The 21,154-nt window shown below is 45.5% G+C and overlaps 1 protein-coding gene across 3 annotated transcripts; it reads right to left on the reverse strand.

Moving 5' to 3' along the window:
- Positions 1-60: 60 nt before the first annotated feature.
- Positions 61-20,103, reverse strand: PRUNE1 (prune exopolyphosphatase 1). 3 transcript variants are annotated; one of them, XM_082685962.1, is made up of 8 exons: positions 19,873-20,103; positions 11,855-11,947; positions 11,103-11,305; positions 9,395-9,579; positions 8,589-8,747; positions 7,218-7,312; positions 4,067-4,225; positions 61-1,987 (listed from the first exon to the last, which is right to left on the reverse strand). In XM_082685962.1, exons 1-8 carry the CDS (start codon positions 19,909-19,911, stop codon positions 1,559-1,561), a joined length of 1,362 nt encoding a protein of 453 aa, XP_082542088.1. In that variant the 5' UTR covers positions 19,912-20,103; the 3' UTR covers positions 61-1,558. The 3 variants fall into 3 exon arrangements, with proteins under 3 accessions (XP_082542088.1, XP_082542090.1, XP_082542089.1); XM_082685964.1 differs by lacking the exon at positions 9,395-9,579 and having other exon boundaries at positions 19,873-20,098; XM_082685963.1 differs by lacking the exon at positions 11,855-11,947 and having other exon boundaries at positions 19,873-20,095.
- Between the last annotated feature and the right edge of the window lie 1,051 nt (positions 20,104-21,154).

Consider the following 21,154-nt stretch of genomic DNA (forward strand, 5'->3'; position numbering starts at 1 on the left):
AGATGAATCTTGAGGAGGCTGAAACCATTATCGGAGGTAAAAAGAGACAATAAGACCCCAAACAGGAAAAAAAAATGTATTTAATACTTTAACAAAATGCAAAATAAAGTACCCAAGTTACAAAACATAAATTCCTTTGGTTCAGTAATCACACCACTATATTTACCTTCCAATGGCTACAGACATCATCCCCTCAAAGTGAAATCACACCATCCCCCTCATACTGAAGACATCATGCCAAAACTATCTCACATACCCCACTGTCCAGTGGAACCACAGGCGACTTACAAGAAGCTGGGCTGTGGGGCAGGACGAAGATGGGACCAGTTGGTCTGAAGGGAAAAGGGAGACTCTACACATGCAGAACAAGTCGGTGGGGGAGTTCTCTGCTGGGTCACGATGGGATGAATTCTACCCCTGTACATGCTACGTGAGGCGGAGTCCCTTGATACAATCACACAGAAATATAGACAATTTGGCCACCCCGAGCATTCCCAGGGAGGAGAGAAATGAACAAATACAGAGAAGCCAGGAGAGAGGTGATGGCAACAAGAGGCAGATCACAGAATACCAGAGAATATCCAGTTCAGATCCTTAGTTTTACAGATGGGGGCAGATGAGGCCTAGAGAAATGAAGTGTCTCACCAAGAGACACACAGTTCACGGCAGTCAGTATGAGAACTCCATACTACCTTTCAATATGAGCAAAAACAGAACGGGATGGACAAGAAATTGCCAGGCCTCCAAGGCACAGCCCAGAGCGGGGCTCTCACTGCAGTTCTTCTGCCTTTTGGGAAGAGTGCCTATGGGGTCTTAAGGCTTTCCTGGATGTCTCCTGAACTCTCAAGCACCAGGGGTCTTCTGGGTCTTTCTTGGGTCCCCGTGGCTCTGGGACCGAGGGATCCAGAGAAACTGAGAGCCAGGCCAGCTGACCGGGACAGAAGATGATGGTCTCTCAATTGCTCCCCACCGATCTTAGAAAAGTCATTATCAGCTCAGAATACAAAAGTAGCCATCTCGGCCTCGGCTATCATACCTAACTGGGGACAGAAAGAGGTCATGGAGATGGATTCTGTTGAAGGCTGAAAACTGGAAGAGGAGTTTGCAAAGCACACTCCTATTTTCTAGCTAGCTGAAAGTAGGTATTCAATCGATAGCTGAATGAATACGAGCATAAATGAATACACGGAGACAATGAATGGTTCCATGAGAGATACTGGTTCTGTCACAGAGCCTTACGGAGGGGGCGCCTTCTTGAGCTGCTTGCTGGAACTGTGTGGGTATCACACTGTACCCTCGGCAAAGGAAATACAGGAGAGTCAACGTAGGTTTGAAGAATTCAATTAAATAATATGATCTGTCTGATTGGTAGAGATCTGGGGGAAAAGCAGGAAGCTACCCCTAAAGCAGCTGTTTTCTTTCACTTCTTTCTTCTCCCCAGTTCATGAACACAGTACACCAGATCCCGGAGCCACAAAGACAGAACCACCGACACATCTCAAAACATGCATTTGAAGTGGTTCAAGAAACCTCTCTCCATCCTGTGCCCTCCCAGCAATCACTTCGTAGACAGGGAGGCTGTGGTTGACTGTGACTGCGAGATCTGACTGCACTTCTCAAAGATGGCCTCGGCGGAGAGTTTGGGTAACCCCTGATCCAGCGGGCACTCATCCACCAGGCTGTTCATGGGCGTTGGGGGTAGTGGGGGCTCCTCCTCATCTTGACTCAGTCCGGGAAACAGGGAGTTACCCGCCCTGTCCAGTTCCTTGTCGGCCTGCTCCCGGCACACACCCTCTGTATCCGGCTGCCCGGAAGGGATCCGCATGGACTCAAAATATGCTGACAGGGCCTCCTGGAGCAGAGGGAGAAGTTTCTTCCGAGAGATCTGGGTGTTGCCCTGAAGATAGGCTTGGAGGTGCGGGTGGGCGCTGGGGGCAGGGGTCAGCTTCAGGGATGGAGAATGGGAGCGTTCCAGAACTCCGCAGATCTACAGAGGAGACGGGGTGGGTAGATGGTGCATGAGGTGGGGAAGTAAACAGCTGTGGTTTCCAAGTTAGAGACTTCTTTGACAGAAAAGCATTCTTTTTTTTTTAATTAAATCACCCAGTGTTCAGTATTATTGCTTTGAAAAAAGGCCCATTAGCTAATAATATTTGGAAACAAGACGCATTTGAAATCATATATTTCATTTAATTAATAAGTAAACCCAAGCCTGAAAAGATTAAGTATCTTGAACAAAATCATGTAGATGATGGGAGAGTCTGAATTGCAACCCAGGACCCCAAGCTCCTAACATAGTGTTGTTTCAAGTGCTTAAAAACTGGATGGATCTTGATCCTTAGCTACAATGGGACAAGTATCTAGATTGAGGTCAGGGGCAAGACAGAGGCATAAAGAATGAATAGATCAAAGATCAAAGTGGGGGCAGAAGGTACGCCAGGCACTGTGTGGGGTCTGACCACTTACAGTTATAATCTCATAGAATCGTCACAACTACCTTGTAAGATTGGTATTACCCTCATTTACAGGTAGGGAAACAGAGGCTTAGATGGATTAAGTCACTTGCCTAAGGTCATAGTTTGAATGAAGTAGAGCTAACACTTGAACCCAGAACTACCACCGAAGCCAGTGTTCTAAACCACTCTTTTATATAATTTCTACCATGGGAGGAAGAAGAGAAGGTAGGGCACACTGTGGGAGACTTCAGCTATCTGCACAGCTTCAGAGAACAGCAAATGGGGGGGTGTGATGGTGAGAAGGCAAGGACATTTCAGAAGGTGGGGAAGGCCCTTCCCATGGCCCTTTCCTTCATGACATGATTAGTAAGAGCCACCATTCGCTGAGTGCTTACTCTGAGCTGAGCAATGCGCTTGCCATGCGACCTTATGTTTAATGATGACATCAGACTAATCAGTGGATGATACTAGCTATGTACAGACTCAGAAGTCAACTGACTTGCTTGAGCCCAAGGAGCAGGTAAGTGGCAAATCTGGGACAGAAAACATGTCTAGCCTTTTAAAACTATAGTTTTTGGGGCACCTGGGTGGCTCAGTCAGTTAAGCATCTGTCTTCAGCTCAGGTGATGATCCTGGGACCCTGGGATCAGCCCGGAATTGAGCTCTCTCTCAGCAGGTAGTCTGGTTCTCCCTCTCCCTCTGCCTGCCACTCCCTCTGCTTGTGTGTACTCGCTCACGCTCTCTCTCTCTCACATAAATAAATAAAACTGTAGTTCTTCCCACAATGCCAAACTACCTTCCACTGAATGAAATTACATTTGCTTCCAGAAATGACTGAGCCATTCAGGAGTCTCTATAACATGGCTTTTTAATCTGATTTCAAGTTCCTTCTAGACAGGAACTGTGTCTCTAAGTCTCTTTGGAATCTTTCTTTCTCAACAATAGTAAGATTAAGGCTATTCACATTTAGAGAGAATGGGAAAAAGCAAGGAGGGAGGATTCTGGAAAAAGGTCAAGGGACTCCTATGTAAATATAAGAATCAAGGGGCACCTGGTTGGCTCAGATGGTTAACCATCTGCCTTCGGGTAAGGTCATGATCTCCTCGTCCTGGGATCCAGCCCCATGTTGAACCCCATGTCCGGCTCCCAGCTCAGCAGGGAGTCTGCTTCTCCCTCGCCCTCTGCCTCACCCACTGTTTGTGTTCTCTCTCTCAAATGAGTAACTAAAATCTTTAAAAAAAAAAAATATATATATATATATATATAAAAGAACCAAGGAGGTCTTCTTTTTTTTTTTTTTTAAAGATTTATTAGAGAGAGAGAAAGAGAGCAAGTGAGCGCGTGAGTGCACATGCATGTAGAGGGGGGCAGGAGGGAGAATCTCAAGCAGACCCCCCACTGAGCGCTGACCAACCCACCCACCCCAACCCCACCCCCACCGACCCATGAGGGGCTCCATCCTACAACCCATGAGATCATGACCTGAGTGGAAATCAATAGTCATACACACACTCAACAGACCTGGCCACCGAGGCGCTTCCCAAGGACAGGTGGTGCTTACAAGCAGAGCTCTCTATACAGACCTCAGGCTGGAGAAGAGACAGACTCACCGTCATTCGGAGTGCTGCATGGGGACAGAAAATAGCCAGCTGCCGCACTGGCTCATTATGAGTGTTGAAAAAGATAGTCATGGTGACCAAGACATCACAGCTGTGAGCCTGGCAGAAAGCATGGAGATCTGCAATGAGGCCAGACCTCTGCAGAAAGGCCTGAAAGAGAACAAACAGGGCAGTGATAAGGGCTACAGCAGGACCCTCCTTGGGTTTCTTCCCATTTTAACCTAGGGCTTATACTCCTTAAGAAAGGCATCTCATATTTACTCTGTGTTATCTATGTGCTGGGAAGCAAAAGGTAGGACAGGGAGAATATAGGTTTTAGGTTCAGATAGAGTTGGTTTGAAACTCAATTCTATGACCTATTAGCTATATGCTCAAGGAGTTTCTTTAAGCACCTCGGCCTTGAGTTTCTTCATTTGTAAAATGAGGTTTAAACCGTTATTAAAAGTGATTGTTTTATTTATTTTTTTAAAAAGTGATTGTTTTCAGCGTAACAGTATTCATTATTTTTTCATCACACCCAGTGCTCTATGTAATCCGTGCCCTCCTAGCCAAGAGAAACCTAAGGAGATATGTTGATTAAATCTAATATGGTATCCTGGATGGGATCTCGGAACAGCAAAAGGATACTAGGCAATGTTGATAATTTTACCACTTAAAATTTTTCACATTTAAATATATTCATTTGGAACAAGACGGGATCGGGAGGGAGACAAACCATAAGAGACTCTTAATCTCACAAAATAAACTGAGGGTTGCCAAGGGGAGGGGGGTGGGGAGAGGGTGGTTGGGTTATGGACATGGGGGAAGGTATGTGCTATGGTGAGTGCTGTGAAGTGTGTAAACCTGGAGATTCATAGACCTGTACCCTTGAGGCTAATAATACATTATATGTTAATAAAAAATAAAAAATTATATAAATATTAAAAAAAAAGTGATTGTTTTAAAACTTAAAGCACTATCACGTGTGGAATATGGCTAGCATGTACAAGGTTCTCCTGCTCTTGCCATCAAACAAGCAAGGCCTTTGTCTCAGAGGTATTTTTATTCTAAGACAGAACAATGGGGCATACAAATAACAACAGACCGGCCAGCTGTGTCCTTGACTCTTCCTTCTTTGCCAATCTCAACTCTTTCGCAAAGTCTCAGGTAGTATTTTCTCTACTGGATACTACCATCAGCTATTTCAGACCGGGCTTTGCTGATACATTTTTTTTTTTTTTAAGATTTTATTTATTTGACACAGAGAGATCATAAGTAGGCAGAGAGGCCAGGCAGAGAGAGAGGGGGAAGCAGGATCCATGCTAAGCTGAGAGCCGAATGTGGGGCTTGATCCCAGGACCCTGAGATCATGACCTGAGCCAAAGGCAGAGGCTTAATCCACTGAGCCACCCAGGCGCCCCTGCTGACACATTTTTTTTTTTTAAGATTTTATTTATTTGACAGACCGAGATCACAAGTAGGTAGAGAGGCAGGCAGACAGAGAGAGAGAGGGAAGCAGGCTCTCCGTTGAGCAGAGAGCCCGATGCGGGACTCGATCCCAAGACCCGAGATCATGACCTGAGCCGAAGGCAGCGGCTCAACCCACTCAGCCACCCAGGTGCCCTGCTGACACATTTCTAATGTGTTGATTTGTGTTGATTTGTACTGTGTCAATTTATTTAGCAAGCCTTTTCTGTTTTTTTTTTTTTTTTTAAAGATTTCATTTATTTGTCAGAGAGAGAGGGAGAGAGTGAGCACAGGCAGACAGAATGGCAGGAAGAGGCAGAGGCAGAGGGAGAAGCAGGCTCCCTGACAAGCAAGGAGCCCGATGTGGGACTCGATCCCATGACGCCAGGACCATGACCTGAGCTGAAGGCAGCTGCTTAACCAACTGAGCCCCCCAGGCGTCCCAAGCCTTTTCTGTTCTTATGTTTCTCAAATGAGGAAGCAAGGGAAGAGACCTGGCTTTCTTGTCTTATTGAATTTATTTAGTATTTTTACATAGTTTTTAGTAGAAAGCTGTATAGATGATGAAGGAATGTGTTCAGATCAGGTTGTCAAATGATTTAAATCAATATGACATAGAACCAGCAATAAAATACCATTATCAAAGTTATATTCAGTCACCCATTCAACAAAATTTACTGAGCACCCACTGTTGCCAGGTACTGTCAAAGGTGCTAGAGATACAGCAGAAACAAAAGAGATAGGGTCCCACCTCTGGTGGAGCTGATAAACTACCAGGAATATAAGTAATCAAGGAAACCACAAAATTGGTTATTTCAGTCCATTAAGTGCTATGAACAATATTCAAAAATTAAGAGATTTTTGAGCACAGAGGATATTATGTCAGTAATAGCAGTCAGGAAAAACGTCTTAAAAGAGGGGACATCTGAATTAAGATCTGAGTGATAAGAAAGAGCCAGCTCTGCAAAGGGAAAAGCCAGTGCAAAGGCCCTGAGATGGGAATGAGCTTAACGGTTCCAGGGCACAGAAAGAAAATTAGTGTGGCTGCAGCACTGTGAGTGCAGGAGTGGGGCTGGAAGGAGATGAGGACAGAGAGAGAGATGAAGGCCAGAACAAGGAGGGCCCTGTAAACCATACCAGGGCCTTTAGATTCTATTTGGAATGCAAAGAGGGATGCCGAGGTGGCTCAGTCGTTAAGCGTCTGCCTTCAGCTCAGGTCATGATCCCAGAGTCCTGGGATTGAGTCCCACATCGGGCTCCCTGCTCAGCAGGAAGCCTGCTTCTCCCTCTCTCTCTGCCTGCTGCTCCCCGACTGTGTGTGCTCTCTCTCTCTCTCTCTCTCATAAATAAATAAATAAATAATCTTAAAAAAAAAAAAAAGAATGCAATGAAAAGGCAGCAGAGGGAGAGGGCTGATTTGACTGACTTACATCTTTTTTATTTTGTGGTGTTTTTTTTTTGGACTTACATCTTATAGAGATCACTCTGGCTGCTGTGGGGAACATGGTTTGCAGGGTGCAAAAGCAGAAAAACCAGTATGCAGCCTATCATGATGGTGTAGTGAGGGGTCATAGATTGTTGGAGTGACAGCAGACATGACAAAAGGTACACAGGTACGAGATACATTACGTTATACAACGTTGCACATATAACTGAGGGCTGTCTCTCCCCACCCACACTTCCACCTTGCTCTTACCTCCAAATCCATATATATTGCACTAATGGCCACCTTGGTGCCTTGTCGGAAGATGGTCTTCTGGTCCTTTCTCAGCATCTGCTCAGTGGTCAGTCCTAGACAATGGATGTGAGACCAGGGGTCAAATAAGAGAGCCCAGGGTCCCCTGACCAGGAAGGTGAGTACACCAAGATGGGTCAAGGATGAGGAAAAACACAGCCCCTTTTTGGAGGCAATAGGGAGATAACCAAGAATGTAAATTACATAATAAAAAATTATTTTAAATAACTAAGTCACAATAGTTGCTGTTTCCCCTTTCTTCACAGTTTTAACTTTCTACAAGTACATGTGGTACTTTTTTTTTTTTTATGTCAACAGGTGGTATCTGGGCAAAAAAAGTTTTTTTGTTCTCCTCCTTTGTCCTATGTATATTCACCCTTAATGTTTCTTCTACTTCCCTAAACAATTATCTAGATCTCATTCAGATAATTTAGTATTCTTTCAGCAGATTTTTACTTATATACCTATATTCCCTGATTAGACTAGAAACCTGACAATCTTTTTTTTTTTATTTTTTTAAAAAAGATTTTATTTATTTAACAGACAGAGATCACAAGTAGGCAGAGAGGCAGGCAGAGAGAGAGGGGGAAGCAGGCTCCCCACTGAGCAGAGAGCCCGATGTGGGGCTCTATCCCAGGACCTTGGGATCATGACCTGAGCAGAATGCAGAGGTTTTAACCCACTAAGCCACCCAGGAGCCCCAAAACCTGAAAATCTTATATATTCCTCCTATTCCTACCCAATAGCCAGGACAGAAAAATCTAGTAAATGATTGGTAAGTTCATGATCAGACTCACATACTACCTTGGTTCTCTCTGCCATAAAGCTTAAATCATTATGCATACTCTGGAATTGTTTCAATGGTGTTCAAGAATACAATGAACAATCAGGGTACCTGGGTGGCTCAGTTGGTTAAGCAGCAGACTCTGGATTCTGGCTTGGGTCATGATCTCAGGGTCATGAGATTGAGCCCATGTTGGGCTCTGTGCTGAGCATGGAGCCTGCTCAGGATTTTCTCTCTCCCTCTGTGCTGCTCCCTGCCAACTCTGCATGCTCTCTGTCTCTCTAAAAAAAAAGTACAATGGGGGTGCCTGGGTAGCTCAGTGGGTTAAAGCCTCTGCCTTTGGCTCAGGTCATGATCCCAGAGTCCTGGGACAGTGGCCCGCATCTGGCTCTCTGCTCAGCAGGGCACCTGTTTCCCTTCCTCTCTCTCTGCCTACTTGTGATATCTGTCAAATAAATAAATAAAATCTTTAAAAAAGTACAATGAACAAGTCTTGCCCATCTGTTTTCTCACGTGGAAGGGAGAGAAGTCAGTTTACTATTTCACACCTGATACATCAAACTTTGCCTTTTGTAGAGAGTCAAAGATGTCATTTCTCTTGGGCAGATCTGGGAAGAGGGCCTCCAGTTTCTCCACATATTTGCTGTCTTTTGGGGTTGCCTTTCCAACTTTCACGTCCATGTTGACACAGTCCAGGATGATTGTTCCTGTAGAGACAAGACAGAACTCAAATCCTATGGCCTTCCATTCATGACCTCTAGAACACACATAACCCTCGAACCAGATGGACATAATACAGAGAAGACCATGTGGCAAACTCACTGAAAATGAAACAAGAAACTGGGACTATGTCTTGAGTAAGACTTCCCAAATCCAAACTAAAATGTAAGTAGGAAAACGGTGAAAAGGCAGAAAGGGTGCCCGAGCATCCCAATAATTGGAGATCTTGAAACCAAGTCAGAGAGAGATGACCTCCCTTCTGTAGGCCAAATTCCATTAAAGAAACTTAGAAGTTGGGATAGAGTCTCACATCAGGCTCCCTGCTCAATGGAGAGTCTCCTTCTCCCTCTCCCCTTGCTTGTGCTCTCTCTGACAAATAAAATCTTTTAAAAGGGGGCACCTGGGTGGCTCAGTGGGTTAAAGCCTCTGCCTTCAGCTCAAGTCACAATCCCAGGGTCCTGGGATTGAGCCCCGCACTGGGCTCTTTGCTCAGCAGAGATTAAATAAATAAATAAATAAATAAATAAATAAAATCTTTAAAAAGAAAGAAAGAATGAATGAATGAGGATCCAGAGTTTAAAAAAAAAAAAAAAAAAAGGCCTTTCTACTTTCCTAAACCAAAAGCCACCCTCACCATGCAGAAGGGCTGCAGTTTGCCCGTCCAAAATCTCTGGTGCCCCCTGCAGGATTCTCTCAGTCACCAGGGTAGCGCAGGACCCCACCAGCTCAACGCAAACGTGGCAGGGAGGGCAGTGTTTCTGCTCGATGGGCCGATGGTCTAGCACCTCTACCACTGCCTCCTCTAGGGCTGCATCACTTCTGTGGGGGGGAAAGAGAAAGAAAGATAGGTAGGGGCACTCCAGCCGGTTCTACCCAAATCTCCACCTCACCCATGAAGGAAAATGCACATCTTGGGCAAACCACAGGGAACTTTGGGCACTTTTAAATAGTGTGTAAGTGAATTTGGTGAAGTATCAGCCACAAGTATCTTATCCATGTATCTGATGCCCTTCGCAGTTTTCTTTCTGACTGACACCCTTGACATCCAATCTCTCATTTAAATCTCTCCTGTCGGGGCACCTGGGTGGCTCAGTGGTTAAGCCGCTGCCTTCGTCTCAGGTCATGATCTCAGGGTCCTGGGATCGAGTCCCGCATCAGGCTCTCTGCTCAGCAGGGAGCCTGCTTCCTCCTCTCTCTCTCTGCCTGCCTCTCTGCCTACTTGTGATTTCTCTCTGTCAAATAAATAAATAAAATCTTTAAAAAAAAAAAAAAATCTCTCCTGTCATCTCAATCCACTCAATACCCAAATTCCATACAGTTCACCAGATTCTATGGCTTCTATCCCCATCCCCCCACCATGGCTCTGCTACTGCCTTATTCTAGACCCTCAATATCTCTCACCCAGATCATTCCAATAGTTTTCCTAACCAAAGACCTACTCCCAATCTTGGACACCCGCCCCCTCCCCAAGCTCTTGGCCACAAAGCAGCTGAATGATCATTTGAAAAATGCAGATTTGATTCTGTTAGGATCTGGAATAAATATAACTCACAATAGTCCCCCACTACCCTAACACCAAGTCTAGTCTCCTTGGCAGGGCCTACAGGGTCTCCACCATCTGGTCCTCACTAGTCTCACTAGTCTCACCTCTTCATCTATCCTACTTCTCTGTCACATTTTATGCTCCAGTCAGGCAAAACAAATTCCAGTTCTCCCATTCACTATGCTATTTCATGCCTGCCTGGCTTTGCTCATATTAATTCCTTTCTCCGCCTGGATTGCTCTTCCTAACTACTTTGCCTCCCCACTCCAGGAGTAAACACTCAAGAATGAGATCAAGGGTCAACTCTCTTAGGAAACCTTTCCTCACACCCTCCACTCCCCTTAAGTACATTTAACTACCCCATCCTTCATGCACCTCTTGTCCTCTATAGTGTCGGTTATCACACACCTCTAATACCCATCACAATACAACTAATGAGATATTGCCTTATGTAGGAAATAATTAAAAAATTAAAAATTAAAAATAGAGTTGCAAGCATTATTCAAAGGCTTCTACTACAATAAATCTGCCACAAAATAATGATACCAAAGGCACATTTAAATGATTTGAGTTCTCCTTCAGTTTGACCTCTCCATGTTTCTATTTCTTTTTGTTTACTTACATAACTGAAGAACTAACAGTATTTCCTGTTGATTTTCTGTATCTGATATGACCTAGCAATCACAAGTAGCCTGCGAGATCCCCAAGAGAAGAAATTCTTTCTTCCTCTCTTTATTTCTTACTCATCAGAACTCAACATGGCACATGATAAATATCAGCTTAACTTCCTTCTACTTACTTGGGTAAGACATGATGGTCAACAAGGATAAGGGTAAGTTGGCCAGCTTGGTGCAAGGCATGGAGGTCAATCTCATCCCGGAAAATCAAGAGGGACTCTGGAATGTTAATCTTCTGAAGGAAGAAGACATTGTCACCACGTAGAGGTAGCTCAGCACGATTTATATTTAAGACTGGCACAAAGACTTCCTCAGCCTCTGTTGTCTGGATAAGGAAAGTGCAAAGAACACGTTTGGGGATAAACAGGAAAAATGTTTGGGGGTAAATGGGAAAAATAACAAGATTATTGGGACTAAAGGAGATGTGAACTTGGGTAAGTCACTGCCTTTTTCAAAGCCACAATTACCCAGTTGATAAAAATAAAAGGACAACTCTTGCCCTCTCTCCTTCTTAGCATAACATGAAGGTCAACAAGAAAACTCATGGAAAAGACCTAGTTCTAGATGTTGCAGAGAAGGGATTACCAGTCTTCAAGAGCTGACCTGGGCATGACATCACTGGTACCCAGAAGAATTCAATAATCAACTGCTGAATATTGCTTTATGATTTATAAATTCTTCAAAATACTTCTATTCATTTGATCCTCCCAGCAACATTGCAAAATAGTATCATTTCAGTTTCTACAGATGGTAACCTGAGATTCCACAAAGTTAAGGAATTTAACTGACCCAAGACTAAATAGTGTTAAGTCGCAGAGTTGGGTCTTGCACCCAGATCTTTTCATTCTAAGGGACTCTGTCACTAAGGACTCACCTTTGCCAGGTAAAAAGCCAGGGCAAGAGCTGACACCATGGAGTCCAAATCACAGGCTTCATTTCCCAGCACAATGTGTAGCGGCCGGGACTCCTGGTGAGGAAAGAGAATGGGACACTAGAAGCATCTCTATTTCCATTTACCTTACATGAGAGCAGGGCTTCACACACCTCTTTTTTTTTTTTTAATTAATTTATTTATTTGACAGACAGAGATCACAAGTAGGCAAAGGCAGGCAGAGAGAGAGAAGGGGAAGCAGGCTCCCGGCTGAACACAGAGCCTGATGTAGGGCTCGATCCCAGGACCCTGGGATCATGACCTGAACCCACTGAGCCACCCAGGCGCCCCACACACCTCTTCTCACTGATCCTCACAGAGGAAGTAGACCAGATAATCTTACAGGTCCTCATTTCATGGATGAGGATATTGACTAGCTGAGAGGACAGCCAAGTTCAGCTAAGTTTAAGCATTCCACCTGCACCCCGTAAGTAGAAGAGTGACCTTTCTTCTACTACACCGTCTCCTTGATTGTCAACTTAAAAAAAGAACAGCAATAAATAATTCTCTAACTTCTTATGCTTCTTTGGGCACTGGAGAACTCAAAGGTAGAGCAGTTGAGGTAGCTGACGTATTCAAGCCATTATCAACCCAATTTGTTTTTTGTTCCTCAACCCCCGCCATTTTCAAAATATGGAAAAGCATCCTTATAGTTCTGAATCCTAAGAGGTGAAGAGCTCTTGAAAATAAAGGTAAAAATAAAATCTACTCCAGTCATCTAGCCCATGAAAACTCCCCCAAACCAGAGAAGCCACACTGATAAGCAGATTCAACCAACACTCTCACTACCCAGGACCCAGACACTTTTCCCCAGCAGGTTCAGATTAAAATAAGAACACCTGGGGCACCTGGGTGGCTCAGTGGGTTAAAGCCTCTACCTTCGGCTCAGGTCTATGATCTCAGGGTCCTGGGAGAGAGGCTCGAGTCAGGCTCTCTGCTCAGTGGGGAGCCTGCTTCCCTTCCTCTCTCTCTGCCTGCCTCTCTGCCTACTTGCTATCTCTGTCTGTCGAATGATTAAATAAAATCTCAAAAACAAACAAAACAGAACAAGAACACTTGCTACTGCTGGAACTTTTATTTATTTATTTTTAAAAGATTTCTTTATTTGACAGACAGAGATCAACAAGTAGTATTTATTTATTTTTTAAAGGGCATTATTTATTTATTTATTTGTTTATTTTAAGATTTTATTTATCCACTTGACAGAGAAAGAGATCACTAGTAGGCAGAGAGGCAGGCAGAGAGTCAGGAGGAAGCAGGCTCCCTGTTGAGCAGAGAGCCCCATGTGGGGCTCAATCCCAGGACCCTGAGATCATGACCTGAGCTGAAGGCAGAGGCCTAAGGTAGATACTTTTAAGAATTATTATTTCAGGGGGCGGCTGGGTGGCTCAGTCATTAAGCGTCTGCCTTCAGCTCAGGTTATGATCCCAGGATACTGGGATCAAGCTCCACATCAGGAGCTTCCCACTTCAGCGGGAAGTCTGCTTCTCCCTCTCGCACTCCCCTGCTGTGTTCCTGCTCTTGCTCTTTCTCTCTCTATCAAATAAATAAATAAAATCTTAAAAAAAAAAATCTCTTTAGGGGCACCTGGGTGGGTGGGTTAAGCCTGGGTCAGTGGGTTAAGCCTCTGCCTTTGGCTCAGGTCGTGATATCTGGTTCCTGGGATTGAGCCCCACATGGGGCTCTCTGCTCAGCAGGGAGCCTGCTTCCCCCTCTCTCTCTGCCTGCCTCTCTGCCTACTTGTGATCTCTTTCTCTGTGTCAAAAATAAATAAATATATATATATATATATATATGAATTATTATTTCAGGGATGCCTGGGTGGTTCAGTCGGTTGGCCGTCTACCTTCGGCTCAGGTCTTGATCTCAGGGATTGAGACCCACATTGGGCTCCCTGCTCAGTGATGAGTCTGCCTCTCCCTCTGCCTGTTGCTTCCTCTGCTTGTGCTCAACTCTCTCTGACAAAGAAATAAATACAAATCTTTTTTAAAAAAAGGAATTATTATTTCATTCCAGGAATGAGCGTTCTGCCAGATACAATGAGAACATAAAGTCCATGGCTCAGCTTAGGGCACAAGAATTCTCTCTTACTTTTGAACTTCTATTTCAGCTGCCCTCTGACAAAAGAAGGGGTAAAAGACAAAAGTGAGACATACCAGTTATAGCAGAGTCTCCTAATTTTAGTACTATTGGCATTTTGGACTGGATCATCCTTTGCTGTGGGTGGGGGCTGTCCTGTGCAAGCGAGGGTGTTTGGCAGCATCCCGATTCTACCCACTAGATGCCAGGAGCAATCTCAGGCATGACAATAAAAAATGTCTTCATATTTGCCAAATATTCTGGGGGTGGAGGGGGAGGGCAGGCAAAAATCACTACCAGCTGAACACTACTGGGTTACAGACAGGTGAAAATCCAAACACTCTGCTTCAATCAGGAAAGATTTGCTAGAAGCAAGAGTTTCAAAAAGTAGGAAAGGGGTTCAGGGGAGCAAAACAGCAATGAATGGTTATCAAGTAATGTGCTATAGGAGGAAAGGGAATCTAAGCGAACCTAGAATCATTTTGCCTATTTGGCTGTTACCCACTCCTTTCCTTCCCCCAGAAAGCTACAGCCAGAAAGGGATAATTTTACAAGACCTCTGGTGACATAAATTGCCCTAACTAGTGACTAGATAGGTTTTTTTTTTTTTAAGCTTTAATTATTTAAGTAATTTATATACCCAACATGGTGCTCAAACTCACAACCCAGAGATCAAGAGTCAGAGGCACTTCCAACTCAGCCAGCCACGCACCCCAAGTTTTTTTGTTTTAAGCTACCTTTTGCACATCTCTGACTCCCAACACCCCAGAGAAGTACAAAACGCAGAGGTTACCTGTTGAGGTTTTGCTGAAAGGACCTCTGGGGAAAGTGTGTCCTTTGGTTCTTCCCTGCACCCATTTCTCCAAGGCACCTCATAAGTGGTAGCCCACACTCACTCATACTGAACAGGAGGGGAGAGCAGAGGTTCTTCCCCAACATTAAACTCTTTTCCTATATAATATGAGAATTCAGTCCTATGGTAACTCCTCTAACTCACAAGTCTGCCTCCTGGTACAAGAGAAAGCAGGCCCCCCCCATTTCTTGGATATCAAAGAACTACCCAGATGTCTATGGACCCAAGGGACAACAAAGCGGTCAAGGTGAGTGGCTGCAGAGATAAGGAGCTCACTGAAGTGGTAAGACGGGCACCATGGTCCCTAGAAAGGGAACCGTATTATAGACACCCGTGGTTATACGGTTCTGACTCTGGAGAAGAAAGGGATGTGGAACGGTGGGAAGGCCGAGCAAGCGGGACAGACCTAGTGCTAGACCCCCAAGGAACTTTCCAAAACTCACTCCCATTAGGGCTGGTTCAGCTGAATCAGGACAAGTCAGATGTCCAGCACAGAGAGAAGGCTAAGCAGAAAAGCAGAAAGAAGGGACCACATACAACCAACTCTGAGGAGAAAGGAAATCCATGGGAAGGTGAACAACTAACCCCTTGCTCAGGCAAGCCAAGCGAGCAGCCAAAAGGAATGAATACAAGAGGAATCCTCTGGCACTTTTGCCACATCTTGGAAGAGGACTGAGCAGGTGACTGTGGTGGCCTTCCTTTCGCCATCAGGGTCCACCATCACCCCAGTCTGTCCAGTCTATGCATCACCCACAAGACATGCTGTGCATATCCCCAGCTCTGCCCTTCAAGCTCTTTGTTCTTCTGTCAGAAAGCAGCAGAACTGTCATTTGAAGAGATCACAGACTAGGATTGAATCCTGGCTCTGCTGCTGCTGCTTCTAAAGATTTCACGTATTTATTTGACAGAGAGAGAGAGAAAACACAAGCAGGGGGGAGTGGCAAAGGGGGAGGGAGAAGCAGACTTCCCATTGAGCAGGGAGCCCAATTCAGGGCTCGATCCTGGAACACTGGGATCATGACCCGTGCAGACACCCAAATGATAGAGCCACCCAGGTCCACACTGCTCCCCCCACGTCCAGCTCTGCTTCTTACTTGCTGTGGGATTTGGGCCTCTCTAAGCTTCATTTTTTTGTTTTATTTTTAAATTTATTATTCTTTTTATTTTTTTTAAAGATTTTTAAAATTTATTTGACAAAGAGAGAGAGAGATCACAAGTAGGCAGAGAGGCAGGTGGGGGTGGGGGGGGGAGCAGGCTCCGCGCTGAGCAGAGAGCCAGAGGCAGGGCTTGATCCCAGGACCCTGAGATCATGACCTGAGCCGAAGGCAGAGGCTTAACCCACTGAGCCACCCAGGCACCCCATCATTTTTGGTTTTAAAAATGGTCGTACTGTAACCAATTTCATGAAGTTGTTCTGAGGATTAAATGTGATAACCGAGAAGTGCCTACTCTGTGGTTGGAAAGATGAACTGGCTTCCATCTTCTTTCTCTACCTGTCCCTCCTGGTTCATGCATGCCACCTAAAGCCCCTGACTCTGTGTTGCCTTCCATGATCACCCACACCATAGCAATCCTCTTCCTCCAGACCTCCAGCTGCCAGCACTTGTGGCTCTCATATGGAACTTGCTATCTTTTCGTGGGCATGTGTCTTAATCTTTAAACATAGTTTATGACTCTGGTGACTGATCACTCTGCTGTTCAAAGAGGGACACTCTGAGAATGAAAAGGGGTGCAATTATCCGTTATGCGTGAACAAACTGAAACTCTCCTGGGCTGCCCACTTATAAAATACCCTTCTCCTCTTCAAGTAGGAAGAACACAGGTTAACTCTTAAGCCCCACCCCCAACCTATCCTCCACCAGCTGACAGGACAAACCAAACAGCCTCGCGGGTTTTTTTTTTTTTTACTGTCAGAGGAAGAGCGGAGGGCAGATCCAGCTATACTTAGAGCATGAGGAAACCTGAGCTGCCAATGTTAGAAATACAATCTGAGAGCCCCAAGTAAATATAAACTTTTCTGCTTAACGAACAAAGAAACCAACCAACAAAAAAATACACCCAAACCCCCTAGTCACAATGACTAGACCCTGAGGCTCTTTGTGATCTCAGCGCGGGAAGTGAGGATGGGCTCCACTTGCCTTCTGAAGCCAAATATGATCTCGTGCCTCTTCTACGAAATAGTTAATGAGAGAGGGGAAAAAAGGAGACAGGGAGCCAGAACCAGAGAAGCCCTCCCAGCACAGAAAATGGAAAGGACTGTGGTGTCTGAAGGAGAGCCAGCCACTCCTGATTCCTGCCTTCTGCCTGCCTTCTGCATTGAGCAGTGTAGACAACACAGATTATCTGAGGGCTGCTGGATGAATGCTTTGCCTACATTTGAAGGCGGCTCCACCCTGAAGCAAAGGTTTTCCCCCACTAGTAGTGAAAGATGAGTCACCATGAATAGGACATTTAGTTAAACAGGATTTCTTCTAAATGGAACATCCTACTATCTTTATGGCAGAGGCTGTGGAAAATTTATCTGGTATCAGATGCCAGAGGAAAAAATATATCAACAGGAGAGTTGGCTGGTTATAAGCTGTCTCTATCCTGTGTAAAAGTCAAGCACCCAGGGTGCCTGGGTGGCTCAGTGGGTTAAGCCATTGCCTTCGGCTCAGGTCATGATCTCAGGGTCCTGGGATCGAGTTTCGCATCGGGCTCTCTGCTCAGCAGGGAGCCTGCTTCCCTCTCTCTCTGCCTGCCTCTCTGTCTACTTGTGATCTCTGTCTGTCAAATAAACAAATAAAGTCTTAAAAAAAAAAAAAAGTCAAGCATCCACATTTCCCGAAAAGTTTAACATAGCTTAACGGAAACACTCAAACTTTTAAAAGAGTCTCTGTCTAAATTGTGTCTTTCTTTACACAAGAAACAACAGTACAGCCTCTGGGGACTGGATGAGGAGAAGTAAAAAAGATCTTGTTCTTTTTAATTTCGGATCTTCTTTGTATTTAAGTTTTTTCACTGTGTGTATTTACCATTTCTACAATTAAAAGCTAGCTAAATCGTTAGCCATCGCCTGTATGTCTTGCCACCAGTTCCTCTGCTAACAGTCCTAGAGTTCGATTTTCTTATTTCTCCCAGCCCTAGCTAGGCTGTGTGAAAAGATCTCCAAGATACAACTTCACCTTCACAAATAGATTTTGTTCCTTAGGAGATGAATTCGGCAAAAAAAAAAAAAAAAAAAAAAAAAAAAGAGGGGGGGTCAGGATACCACCAATACTGGAAAAACCCAGTATTTTTCAGCTTCAGACTGCTGTAGGAGATATGCTATTAGCCTGGAGGGACTCAAAAGCGTAGATCCTGCAGGATGGATGCATGCAATGAAAGGCTATTTGGTGAGGTTTTGGGTCCAAGGGCTCTTTACCAAATGGTGGAAAGGACACCCATCATTTGGGTTACTGTTGGGAGGGGGGGAATTCCACTGCTTAGCACTCAGAAGACTGCCACAAAGATTCTACACTGGTCCTTCAATGACCTCCCTACAGTGGAAATCACAGGTAATGAAACAAATTGGCTCCAAATTGCTCTATGCTGGGGTGCCTGGGTGGCTCAGTCGTTAAACCTCCACCTTCTGCTCAGGTCATGATCCATCCCCGCATCTGGCTCTCCCTCTCCCACTCCTCCTGCCTGTATTCCCTCTCTCACTGTCACTCTATGTCAAATAAATTTTAAAAAACCTTTAAAAACAAAACAAATTGCCCTATGCATTAAATCAATGTTTCCCAAAACTGCATCTCATAAGGAAAAATTCGGTGCAACTGGTAATATTAAAATGGTCCTTTGCCCACCCAGGCGCCCCTAGGATTTGTTAAAGACCAGAATTTATCCACCAGGGGAATTTGCAGGGTTTAAGACACTTCAAAAGGGAGCACCTGGGTGGCTCAGTTGTTAAAACCTCTGCCTCTCGCTCAGGTCATGATCTCAGGGTCCTGAGATGGAGTCCGCATGGGCTCTCTGCTCAGTGGGGAGTCTGCTTCCCCCTCTCTGCCCGCCTCTCTGCCTACTTGTTATCTCTCTCTGTGTGTCAAATAAATAAATAAAATCTTAAAAAAAAAAAAAAAGGCCACTTCAAAAGGAAAGCATAGTCAACCATTTGTCTAGGTCTCCACATGGGCAGTGTCACTTGAAGTAGAGGGCCAGGTGACCTCCTAGAACCTCGCTCTGGTCAGCTTTTTGCTGCTAACTGTAAAGAGCCTAATGTTGCCTAATCAGTCCGCATGGCTGGGAGATTCCAACTAGCTTAGAGTACCAAAAATAAGCCAAAATAAGTACCCAAAATAAGTCAAGCTTATAGTTTTGATTCCAAACACACTTCGCGCTTATCCCTTCCAGGCAGGGGATTCTTACATAATTTAAGTGCGTTAAGGCAGAGGAAGAAAACTGGAGGCAAAGGAATGCAAGTTTGGGGTCAACAATAAGTATGCCTGCAATACTGAGCATGTTTAGCTTAAAAATAGATTTAAAGTAAAACATGATTTTCTAATCTAGAAGGAGTTCGGCCCGCCGGACGAAAACAGCTCTTCAGAGGTAGTAAGGCCGTGGGCAAAGGTTCTCTCGCACCCCCGGGTCTCACCTGGAAGCCAATGGGCCAAAGAGGGCGGGTAAGCGGTGAACTGAAAGAGGGGCGGGGAGAAAAGGATAAATAAACTAGCGCGGCACGACAGGCGGTGGCACGGCCCTCCACCTTTTGACGGAACTGACCAGGCGACCACGAGCAGAGGCTCAGACACAGGTCCCAGATCCACGATTCCTCCTCCCAGCTCTAGGGGAGACCCCAAAGGCAGAAGCCAAAAACCGGGAGACTGAGCAGCATTCCCCTCAGCTAGGTTCTCTTGCCTCACTACCCCGGCCCCAAGCCTGATCTGATCCCAAGCCCCCACCCCACAATGCCGTGTTCCCTCCCTACACACCATCGGGGCTCCCCAGATTCCGTATTTTCTTTCTAGACCTCATGCTTCATTCCTTACGATCACAGACTGGGATTCGTTACCTGCAGAGCGGCCCGACAACCCTGCAGGTAGTCCTCCATGGTGAAGTCCCGGGTGTGCCACCGCCCCTGGCCGTGGAGAGGTTACCAGGCGAATGCGCCCCGCCCGGGGACTCAGGGGCTAGGGGCGAAAGTCAGGAGGCGGGACTCGAACCCGTCACACAGCTATTCTGCCCCAACCCCCCGGAGGAAGTGCGTAATCCGGCACTCCTGGAGTGCGACGTCGCCCCGCCCGCATTGGCGGAGGCGGAGCTCTGCGCCCAAAGACTCACGGGACGCCCTTCCCAGACGCGCGAAGCGGGGCTTGGCGCAGGGCGTCCTGGGAAACGTAGTCCAGGAGTTCCGAAAAGGCCCCAAGAGTGGAGGGAAGGAAATTTTTTTGAGATTACTCATTTGACAGAGAAATATATGTCACAGTAACCTGTGTTTGTGGCATCTGAACTTTCACTCTCGAGTTAGGTTAAGTATAGCATCTTTCCATATAGTACATCGAGCATCTGGTTGGCATCTTAAATTACAAAAGGCAGAAACAGTTCTTAGTCTTCCTTTCTCGAATTCTCTCTTTTACCATTTGCCCCCAATTTTTTGCTGACCATGTTATAAAAACATTAGAATAATCTTTGACTCCTCTTCTTTACCTAATACTTGCGGTCTCTGGCCAATTATTGCTGCTACTTCCTTTACAACTCAGTAGCCTGTTTGTCTATAGCCCCGGCAAATCTCTTTTCCTTTTCCCCGGACCATTGTAACCTGGGTTTTTTTGCTCAAACTGCCCTTTCAGCCTTCAGAGTTGCTTGAAGTTTCATCCTGCCGCAGCCCTGTAAGTCAAGTTAGGAGGGCCCTTCAGAATGTAGAGCGGGGTTCCAACCTCCCTTAACTGCCCGCTTCCAGCTCCACGGTAGTGCAGAGTAGTGAAAAGAAGTGTGCTGTCATCATTAAATGCCCCCTCTCTTATTGATCCATCCCTTTATTTCTTACTGCCAGCTTTTCTGGCTCCCCTCTCTCCTGCCCCAAGAACTGGAAGGAGGTGACAGATGGGAAGCAGGCCTGTGCTGGTGGGAACAAGGACCAGAGCACAAGGGTTTGGGATCTCCTGCTTATTCAGCTAGTTCTCTCCCTGCTGCCTCTCTTCCCAGAGCCTGAGGAGTCTTCCAAACTTTCTGCACCACAAGGGGCAGTTCTGCCCGACCAGATCTATTTCTAGACCAGAAGAAGAAGAAGGAGGAGGAAGAGGAGGAGGAGGAGGAGGAGATACAATAAGGGCTTGGAAAGTAGCAGGATTTTT

Source organism: Mustela nivalis (genome assembly GCF_964662115.1).
Source record: "Mustela nivalis genome assembly, chromosome: 10".
Taxonomy (NCBI): Eukaryota; Metazoa; Chordata; class Mammalia; order Carnivora; family Mustelidae; genus Mustela; species Mustela nivalis.

Bases quoted from the DNA above. Each gene is read 5' to 3' on its own strand.
- PRUNE1 (XM_082685962.1), bottom strand. From the start codon at position 19,911: ATGGAGGACTACCTGCAGGGTTGTCGGGCCGCTCTGCAG. The intron at 11,306-11,854 runs GTGAGTCCTTAG...TTCCTTATCCAG, and splicing joins TGGCTTTTTACCTGGCAAAG to ACAACAGAGGCTGAGGAAGT. The intron at 1,988-4,066 runs GTGAGTCTGTCT...TCTCCTCTGTAG, and splicing joins ATGCAGCACTCCGAATGACG to ATCTGCGGAGTTCTGGAACG.